The sequence below is a fragment of the Artibeus jamaicensis genome, unplaced genomic scaffold, assembly GCF_021234435.1.
Source record: "Artibeus jamaicensis isolate MK-2021 breed Jamaican fruit bat unplaced genomic scaffold, CSHL_Jam_final scaffold_537, whole genome shotgun sequence".
Taxonomy (NCBI): Eukaryota; Metazoa; Chordata; class Mammalia; order Chiroptera; family Phyllostomidae; genus Artibeus; species Artibeus jamaicensis.
Window position 1 is genome coordinate 6,010,360 of NW_026522047.1, and position 10,314 is coordinate 6,020,673.

General features: G+C 46.0%; 1 protein-coding gene across 2 annotated transcripts in view; it reads right to left on the minus strand.

The window, feature by feature from the left end:
* The window catches only part of ANKRD50 (ankyrin repeat domain containing 50), a 32,504-nt gene extending 24,948 nt beyond the window's left edge, over nt 1-7,556 (minus strand). Inside the window, exons 1-2 of one of the 2 annotated variants that reach the window (XM_037129865.2) lie at nt 7,327-7,556; nt 4,982-5,929 (exon numbers count right to left, since the gene is read on the minus strand). In XM_037129865.2, coding sequence (XP_036985760.2) covers nt 4,982-5,526 — 545 coding nt within the window. In that variant the 5' untranslated portion in view covers nt 5,527-5,929; nt 7,327-7,556. Of the gene's footprint in view, nt 1-4,981; nt 5,930-6,960; nt 7,272-7,326 lie in introns of those variants that run through there. The other variant, XM_053658391.1, reaches the window with a different exon arrangement.
* Nucleotides 7,557-10,314: the final 2,758 nt, after the last annotated feature.

Below are 10,314 nucleotides of genomic sequence, written 5' to 3' on the forward strand. Positions count from 1 at the left end.
GCATCTACTGCCCCCTCAGACTAGTACAGTGAGGTCATTATTATTCATGCATGCGCATTCCAGCCCGCTCTCCTTGGCTGACAGGTTACACCTATTCTCGTTATATTATCAATGGCTGGACTTTTCCTGGACAGACAAGGAAACAAATGAAATGGTCTTGGGACAGAACAACAGTGTGTGTGGGGTGGAAAGGGCTGGATCAAATCAGGAGCATAGGTCCACCGAAAGACAGCAGCTGACTCAGCGCAACCGGTTTACTGCCTCAAAGGAATGAGAATCTAATATTGTCAAAAGCTTTTTTCCCAACAAAACACCCCCCAATAATGTGTGTGTGCGTGTGTACAATGTCCTGCATTGGGTAAAAAACCTATTTAACCCGTGGGGCACCACTTTACTCTCTGGTCTAAAAAAAAAGTCTGAATAAAAGCGCGGCCAAGCAAGGCTAAGAACATGGCTAACATCAGGCAGCGAACACATGGACCCGCACGTGGTGCTGTCATTACGCCGAAGGGGTTCAAGGTTAAGGCCGGTTCTGCAAGTGATAAATAGTACCAGGCACCAAAGGAAGCTGCACTCAGACATGAAGTGTAACAGAGAGAGCCCATCTGGAGTAGAAAGAAAAGGTTCCCTTTCACTCTAGGAATTGAAAGCAGGACAGGCTGACTGAATGGAAGGCCATCCGAAAGGAAATTTCATGATTAAAAGTTGGAAACAACAGACATTTCAGTGAAAAGTGCCAATCTCAGACTAACGGCAATGTAGAAGTTTGATTATGAAAATAACATTCTTTTATTTTATTCAAAATCTGACCAGTAGAGACACTTTTACAAAGTCTTTTAATCTGAAAATATTTAGGAATGGATAATAGTAACCGTTGTCTTACATAGTATTAGTTATACAAGGCAGATAATGGAAAGGGAATATTTTGCCTTGAAAATAACCACAACTGAAGGTAACAAGGAAATACATGTTCTGGTCCGATTCTGCTCTGTGTCCCTTTACTGAGTTTGCCAAAGACACCTGGAGCCAGTTGAGACAGAAGACGGACATCTGGCCACTTAAAACTGTCTGGACCTATGCCATGTACATGCGAAAGAGCAAACAGCAGGCTGATAAATTAATAATCACTACGCCAGTGTGGTCTGCATCTGAAACTGCCCTGACGATCTAACATTTCTACTTCCTTTCATAGGCAAGAGCTTCTGCTGTCCTTCAACTGGATTCAAACATCTTCTAGATAGTTAAGTAGCATTATTCAGTCTTTCAGTTGAGAATCATCTAGCAATTACTATATGAGAAGTGCTGTTCAAAGCACAATTGTGAATGTAAAAAATTAATCACTCATGAATAATGTCATGAAGAAGCATATGCCTAGCGGAAGAGAAAACAGAAGACATATGCATAAATAACGACAAAAAAGGCTAAAATCTATCGAGATACGTGTGAGGAGCTATAAATGTTCAAGAAGGAGATCAGTAGGAGATTCCACTACTTAAGGGTTCCCATTCAACACCAAAAACAAACGTCAGAGTCCAGACTTCAGTTTCCAACCCTAACGAGCCACTGTGGCCTTTCTCCATGTGGACATTTCTCCTAACTCTCAAAGTTTAGAACCATGTGTCCTAACTCTTCTTCTCAATTTTATCCCATTTACACTTAATTTGTGGAAACCCTGAAGCTGTTTACTGAACTCCTATCAACATCACACAGAACACAGTCTCTTTAGTCAACATGGGAAAATTGACATCATGCATAGAAAACTCACACCTGGTCTTGCAGATTGTAAACAAAGAGAAGTCAGGGACGATAGGCACCAGAAACAAAGGTTTTTATCGCTCACATCAATCCGCATCTCCTTTGGGTTCAAGGACCATGACAGTGGGGACAGTGGGTCAGAAAGGAGTTTCTGGCTGGATGAGATACCCATCTTCAGTCGTGCTTCTTAATGGGGCACAGGACCCCAAACCACCACCCCACCCCTGGTTCCCTAACTCAGGTGCCTTGATCCCTACCATTATAATCACCTACTTTGATCTCCATCTCCCCCAAAATATTAACTCCTGGACAACAATGATCTTTTTTTAGACTTATTTCATTATTGTTCAAGTACAGTTTTCTGTCTTATACCCCCAACCCTGCCCACACCCCCAGTGCTCCCCACCTCCCTCCCATTTCCCCCACCCCCCCCAGCCTTAGTTTTTGTCCATGTGTCCTTTATACTCGTTCCTGTGAATCCTTCCCCTTTTCCGCTGTGATTCTCTCCCCTCTCCCCTCTGGTCCCTGTTCTGTATTTCAGTGTCTTTGGTCATATTTTGCTTGGTTGGAAAACAATGATCTTCTGCCCACTGTCTACCTGTTGAGCTCTACCAACCCTGGCTAAATAAAATATATTCCTATTAAAACTCTCAAAAGGACCTATTTAACAAATCAGTCACAGTCACTAGTAGAACCTACAATGAAACCTTGACTGTCCAAAAAAGAGGCCTATATCGTCAAATGCCATTGACTATGCAAAAATGTTTCTTTTTCACTTTGAATTCTGTTCTCACGTGTACATTTGGCTGTGGGTATACCATAGCTTCACAGTCGTAGAGGAAGTAGGTATCTAATTATCAGAAACAGCTGTTCCAATACCAAGATTACCTCATTTATTTAATGATAAAAAATAATAAGTGACCCAGACTTCAGCAGGAGGTCAAGGTAGAGCACCCACTGGCCCACGTAGAAGCAGTGGGTTTTCTCTACCAAAGTGCAGACTGGGGCAAATGTCAGTTAGCTCCTTCATTCGTCGGGTAACTGGTAACTGGTGACTGGTGACTGTTACACACGGCTCCAGTTGCTGCTTATCTCTCTCATTAGTTAATAACTGAAATTCACACAGGAACAAAAAAGAGGGGACTGAGTAAGGAATCTTACTATAGAGAAAGATCTGCTCAGGATCAGAACATATCAAAAATACAGTTATCAGACGTGATTTCAAATATTTAAAAGTAGTAGAATTTTAATGTGAATGCCAATAAAATAACGTGCATAGTTAGTTATATATTTTTTTTGAAACTGATTTTCTAAGGTGTCAATAAATCCAAATAGCTTATGAAATGATTTGTAAGAAATGGAAGTTCAGCTCTTCAACTAGTAACACTATCTTTAGAAAAAGCATAAAGTTGACAAAAATGAGTTGTTTGTGTACAGAGACTTGACGCCTCTTTGAAAGTAAAGTTTTGGGCCGAGGGCGACAGCACATTCCATACAGTGACTGCATGCTCAACACTGTCCACCACACCTGGCCTCTCAGACCTGCCCTGCAGGCGTCACCTAGCAGATTTCCTCACTGGGTTAAGAATGATGTAATCCTTTTCACCCAGATTTTGTTGCTAACAGCAAAAGATAACAGATTTGCCCTGCGTTTTATTGGCTAGCACTTACACCTTTTGAAGGGCTGCAGGATTATCACATCTCTCAAAGATACACTACCTTTTGCTGACTTTAATAAACCTCTCATCTGTTTGAATTCTATACCCCTAGTCACAGTGATCATTCCAGACTGCCACTCCTCGTGAACACGGGTAATCTGAAAACCACTCAGGCCACAGCTCTGACACACCCCGGGTCCCCACAAACTTCAAAACCCCTCCTCTCCTGCTTAAGTCCTCCAAAGAATGTCTGTGATTACAAACCTGTACACATACACGTGTCTTTCAAACGTCAGCTCTGCCCTTTACTAGCCTGTAATCTTGGACAAGTTACTTCGGCTCTTGTGCTTCGATTTCCTCATCTATAAAATGGGACCAACAATACCTTCCTCACAGGACTATTATGAAGATCTGATGATTAATATTAGCATAGCTCTTAGAACAGTGGTTCACACATACTGTGTGTTACTGTTACTGGTGGTTTCAACATCACACCAAAACTCATAGATTTCATACCAGTAGATCTGAGGACATCAAAAGAACAAAATCACTTTCCCAGCAATTCACATCCTGCTCAGAGGACCCCTAGTGACCCTCACACAGACACACACCCACACTCGCCTTCACTGCGGACGCCCCTGCGTCTTTGGGGAACCACGAGAAGAACTACTTAGAACTACTTACCGTGTGGGGGACGAGAGTGCATGACTAAGTGACTAAAGCAGCAGTGAGGCAACAGCAATTACAAAACAATTTGCCTCCTTCTTTTACAATGAGCAGAGGGGTAACATACAAAAAATTATTTTCAAGGACTCATTTTTTTAAAACACACTTTGATTCTGGAATCACTCTGAAAAAAACTCATGTCACTTCTTAGACCACTCCTTTAGCTATGGAAAAATGAGTAACTGAGATTAGGGGAAAAAAAATTTTGTATCACTTGGTGAAAGTATTAAAATGACACCTAATTTTCACTATTTTGTAAATACCACACATATCAAAATATCACTGAAATTTCCATTTACTTGAAAGGTGAATAAATAGCAGAGCACATTAGTAAACTTTTTTCAGATTCTCAATGGCCAGTGGTCTCTTTCAAAGAGAACTTTCTCATTTAAAGGAGTAACTCTACAAACACAGATAATAGATTTTATGATCAGAGTTCCTCTAAATTCGGGACCAGTAAATTTGCCCTTCCTAAAGATGCAGCCTACGCTCCGGGCAGCTAAATGTTCTTCTCTACCGTAAGAACAGGTATCCCTTACCAATCACAGGTAATATCAGAAGAGTAAATAAATAGTGGGCATAAACTTGAAAAATAACTTGTTTCTCAACAGTGCTTTAAATGCTATTATAAAAGTCACTTTTAATCCATACCCTTTGCAAACAAAGCTTCAATTTTGTTTCCTTCAATATTCAAAGAGACTGGTTTACTCACAGCCACAGATTATCCCCCAAATATACATCAGTAGTGCAAGTACCCCACGAAATTTTTAAAAACTACAAAAATCTAAAAACCATTTTAACTTCTGCACAGAAACCGCACACCATGACATTCTTACTGTTACCTTTTAAAAGCTTCAGCAGGGTTCCTCTCGCACTCCCCAGGCTGCAAGAGGCTTTGGATGGCAGGGTCCCTCAGCTTGTCCTCGTATCCTTGGAGCAGTCCACTGTGGCAGATCTGGGCGACCAGGCCTCTGATGAACCCTCCAACACACAGTGTGTCTGAGTCCTGGGCTTTGCAGAAATGAAAGGCCAGAGCCTGGCGATGCAAGCCTCTCTGCAAGCCTGTAGGTGAACTTGGCCACAAGAGCTCAGTACACAGGGCGGTCTTGCCACTGCCAGGCCCTCCCACCAACAGCACACCCCAGGCGGCTCCTTTTCCAGGGACAACACTAGCGTTACTCCCAGAATTCACTGAGAGGGGCGGTGTGTTGACAGCACTGTTGCAGCTATTCGTCTTCTCCTGGAGGCAGTGCTGAAGCTTGTGGAAAACCCACTCCCTACAGTAAAACTGCTTCCCCTGCAGTAAACTCGTCTGAGCCATTTTGCAGACTTTCTCTTCCCAAGGATTAGTCATAATAGGCTTCGTATCTTCAACCTTTGCTAGCATTGAGACACATCAACACAGGTCTTTACGTCCGTTGGGACGTAACCTGCATATGAAGTTCACTTTGAAGGACAGAGTAACCAGTGACAGTAAAATTCAACAGCCACAGGGTCCATTTGTCGATAGGATGCGCATGACTTTATCTGGTTCTCTATTCTTGATTATCAGCAGAGAATGTATCAGTTTAATTGTTGAACTGGTGAAAAACCAGCTGGTTCCCAAGCTCAGCAGCAGTTTTTCTCTATCTTGATGGGTCACACGGCTCCATGGCTAACAACCAGAGTTTATGTGATTGTGGGTCTTTCAAGTCCGCAGATGAGACGATACATCTGGAAAACTAACAAGAAAGCCCAATCTTTCACTTTGTACAAAATGCTTCTCCAGATTCCAAGTGTTAATTCTGTGTCTGCAAATCAGATCAGAGAAAGTGTCCATTATAGTCAATGTCACCAGAGAGCCCCTGTGTACAGTAGGTAGGTAGCTCTGTACTTCTTGGGGAAGGACAGCCACGCACACCACCAGACCCGCCACTTTGGGGCATATGGGCCATTGCCAGGGAGGCAACTGTGTGACAAAAATGACAGACCAGTGTTAGCACCTCTTCATGCAAAGCAGTCATAAAATGTACTTTTCAAGGCAGATTCTTAATGAACCTTTTCACAGTTTCCTCTTCGTAAGACATCAACAATTTCCACCAGTAACTGAAATAAAATATCTTAGTGCAAAAATCTAGGTTAAAAGTTTACTTATCAAAGGATACAACTTACCAGTTAACCTCAAAAATCATTTTTTGCACTTTCAAAAATTTGAACAATTACCCTGAAATCCTGATCACGTTTTCCTTTCTATATTTTTCTTCTGCCATGGTTATAATTCCCATACATCTACATTTTCACCAAGTTACCCTAGATATTCCAAACCTCACTGTTGAAGAGGGAAAAAAGACGATGCGCACACACAGTAACATCCTTAAGCCTAGCCAAAGAGATCTCTCCACTAGCTTGGTAGAAGGGCGCCAGCTAAGGAAGCTCTATCCACCCGCCCAGTCCAGCCAGTCAAGGACTGTTTACTTGACTAGCCACACTTCTTTGTTGATAGTTTGCAACATCTAGGAGATGACTGCCATGGCGGAGGCTGGATGGCAACGGGTTAAAAAAAAGAGGGGAGGAGGGGGATGATCTCACACGAATGATAAATCCAAACACAGAATAACGTGAATCCTTCCTTGCTCTGCACTAGAGGTGAAGGTTTCGGATGAGGGTGAGGAGTGGAACCTCCTCCAGCACTCGGAGGAACGGCTGCCGGGGAGAATTCCCTCCGAGGCAGGAGGGGCCAGGAGCCAACAGCCCCGGCGCTGGGGGTGTCTGCCTCCAGTTCCGGCCGCTGGGTTCAGCTGACAGACAAAAGGAATTCCGGGATCCCCGGCGACAGAACCACCTTCGTTTAAGCGGCCGCGAAGAGCCACAGGGGGCCACCGTGGATGGGCTGAGGACGGAGGTGCAGCCACCTTCCGAGGTCTTCCTAAGCAGACGCTGGGACAGCCCGCCCCGCCCCGCCACCGGGGTGTGTCTTTCGAAGGGGGAGGGGTGCCCGACGTCCTTGCCAATCCGTGCTGAGGGGTCGCCTCCGGATCCGGGTCCGGTTCTGCGCCCGCACCCTGCGCACCGATCCCGCCCCCTCCCGGCCGCGGCGGAGCGAGGGGATTGGCGGCGACTAGGGTCCTAGCCTGGAAAGTGCCCGGGTGGGTCAGGTCCGCGCCTCCGCGATAGTCCCGAGCTCCCACCGCCGCCGCCCCTCGGTTACCTCGGCCGCAGCAGCCGCGGCCGCCGCGCTCTGCCCCCGACACTTGCTGGGCTGAGACGCCTCGGTCGCCAGCGCTCCCGGGTTCCAGCAGCAGCTGCGTGCTCCGCCCGGCCCGTGGTGCGCTCCCAGCTCGCGATCCGCCGGTTGACCCCGAGACGTGCCCGTTCCAACTGCGCCGGCAGCCAGGGTCGCGCTTCCCCCAGCCCCCACCGACCAACCGCCACCGCCGCCGCCGCCGCCAGGGCAATGACTGTCTCAAGCAGCCCAGGACCGGTCGGCTCCGCCCCGCCCGCGGCTCAGGCCCCGCCCCCTCCCGACGCTCAGCCTTTCTTCGCCGCCAGCCCCGCCCCCGCCCCGCCCCCAACGTGCCGGCCCGTAGCCGCCCCAGCCGCCCGTGCCGGGGCGTGTGCTGCTGCCTGGGACCCGCTGTTCGCGCCGCGGGGAGACCTTTCTCGGAGCGGCCTTGGGGCTCCGCCTTCTCGGGGCGGTCGTTGGAGAAGGGGGCGGGGGCTGCGTTCTCACGTCCCCGTGCTCACGCGAGTCGCTGCTCCCACCCACCCCGTCACCGCTCGGCCCTGAGCTTTCCTTTGTCTTCCAGGCCCGAGGGACTCGCTGGCTTTGGGGGCCATATCCGCTCGTAGGAGGAGCAGCTGGGCTGGGAGAGTTGGCCCCTTCCTCTCCCTTGGCCCCCTAGCCCCAAAGGGCCACTTCAGACCCATCCTTGTTCTTAGTCGTGCGGGTTCCCTTTCAATCCATTAAATTCCTGTGATTTTTTTTCCCCTTTCTCATGGTGAGACTAACAGCAGGAAGGAAAAGACTGGGCAGAATGTTGCAAAAATAAAAAGAGGTATGGGGCGGCATTCCTACCGCCAATGGGAAGGACTTGGCCTCCCCGATAGTTTGTAAGCAGTCGTTGCGTCTCAGGCTTCTGCCCTTAGGAACGGTTTGATGATTTCCAGGGGCAACTACAGGGGAGAAAGTCTACGGTGGTGGTCAGAATGTAGTCAGATCTGCTGCCCTGGAGGGTCTGGCCACAGGCAGGAACTGTTGAATTAGGCAGGCCAGTTGTTTGCACTCGAGTAGACCTGGATCATTCAGACTTAAGATTTCTGCTGGGAAAGTAAAGTACTTCCTGTCAACTGAGAGAGTAGAATATGCACCATCTTTATAATTTGATTATCTATGCTAAAACCATGAGTTGTCCATCTCCCATTGATTTGAATGTCTTTATTTCCCAAATACTAAGCCAATTTCCATCTGGTTTCAGGGATTTCAAATTATAGGTATCACACTCAACTAGAAAAACAGATAATGGAGGGTGCTGCGCTGACTTTTCCCTTCTCTTTATTCCCATCCTGCCCGTGGCATTTGAGGCTGGTTGATCTTAGTATTTAACTTTAATTCATTTACTGTGAATTCTGAGGTCCTTTTCCAAAGCAAGGGGAAAAAAAAGACGGAAGAGTATAAATTATCTAGAATTAGAGCAAGGAAAATTGATTTTTAAAAATCTAAAAACTTATAAAATCTACAAAATTGCTTAAGCAATTTTAATTACCAAGTAGATTGTTTATAAACCTAGCTTGCCCGCAGCTTTATGGTCACTGACTCCCTCAGGTTCTTGGTTGTAAAATTATGTTTAGAGAAAAATATTAAATACAAAATATATCCATTATATTATTATTTCCATTAAACAATTTGCTAATATGATAATCAAAATAATTTCTGCCCAGTAGAGAGAGTTTACAGAAACTTTTGGTTTAGTGGCTCTATTTTTTTTATGGCAACTAACGATTGTGGAATGCTGTTAATGGCAGTGATAGCTAAGCTGTAATTGATCTTCAGACTCATTTAGATCTTTTCTTTTTGTTTTGCTTTAAAGTTTATTTCGCATTTTATTTCTCTGGCTGTGGCTTTCCCTAGTTCCTTACCTGTAAGGCGGAATCACAGTTGGGACATTAGGAGGTTAGGTTTGGGGCAGAGTCACCTCACACAGCTGAGAGGCCTCGCACTGCCCACCTGCAGGCAACTGTTCGGATGGACGGGTGCGCTTCCAGGCCAGAGCGTATCAGGGTAGTGGTGCAGCTCCCCGGGGTGTTTGAGCACATGTAACAAAGCTCACGTCCAATGTTTGATACATTAGGGCTTGTCTCTCCTAGGCAACAAAATGCCCAGGTGGCGCGTGCCCTGAGGCATCCCCTGCTGCCTTTCAGACATGGGTAGACCACAGCGAACGCAAGCCTTGTTTGGGTCTAGGCCTATATGGATGAAAGTGTATACTTTGACTTTTTCAAATATAACAAAAATTTATAGATAATTTTTATACAATAAAAATTAATTCAGAAGTCACAAAAATGTTGTAAAATAATACACGTTTTTTGAAAATCAATATGACCACCTTTTGACTTAGTAGTAGAAGAAAAATATCATTAAAATGTTGACAATAGTCTTTTGTAGTACAGCTTGGTGGCTTAACACAACCCTGGTTTCTTATTTCTCCCAATTGTGTGGATCGACTGGGTGGTTCTGGGTGGTCTCCCTGCAGCTCGTGCACTCGAGTTCAGCTGGCTTCACTCCTCTGTCGGGGTCACCAGCTGGGCTGGTGGCAGAGACTGAGCTGTATGTGCCTTCTCCTGAGGCTTCTTTCCAGCAAGTGGGCTCGGAGTTCCGTGAGAACCTAGTAGCCTCTCGAGGCCTTACTCTGGAACTAGCCCTGTATCACTTCTGCCAGCTGTGTAGGTCAAAGCAGTTCATCAGGACCAGCTAGACAAGGGGCGAAATATACTCCCCCATCCGAGGGAATGAGGGGCAAGGTGTTATGGTCCTGTCCTTTAAGTACCACAAATGGAAATCTTTGAGAATTGGACACATTACTTAAGCTCTCCACCAGAAAGAAAAAGAAAAGCAAGCTCATACAAAGTCTGTGTTAGTATAGAGGACTAATGCCCTCCTCTGTCACAGGACTGCAGATTAAGGGACCCTGATTCACAC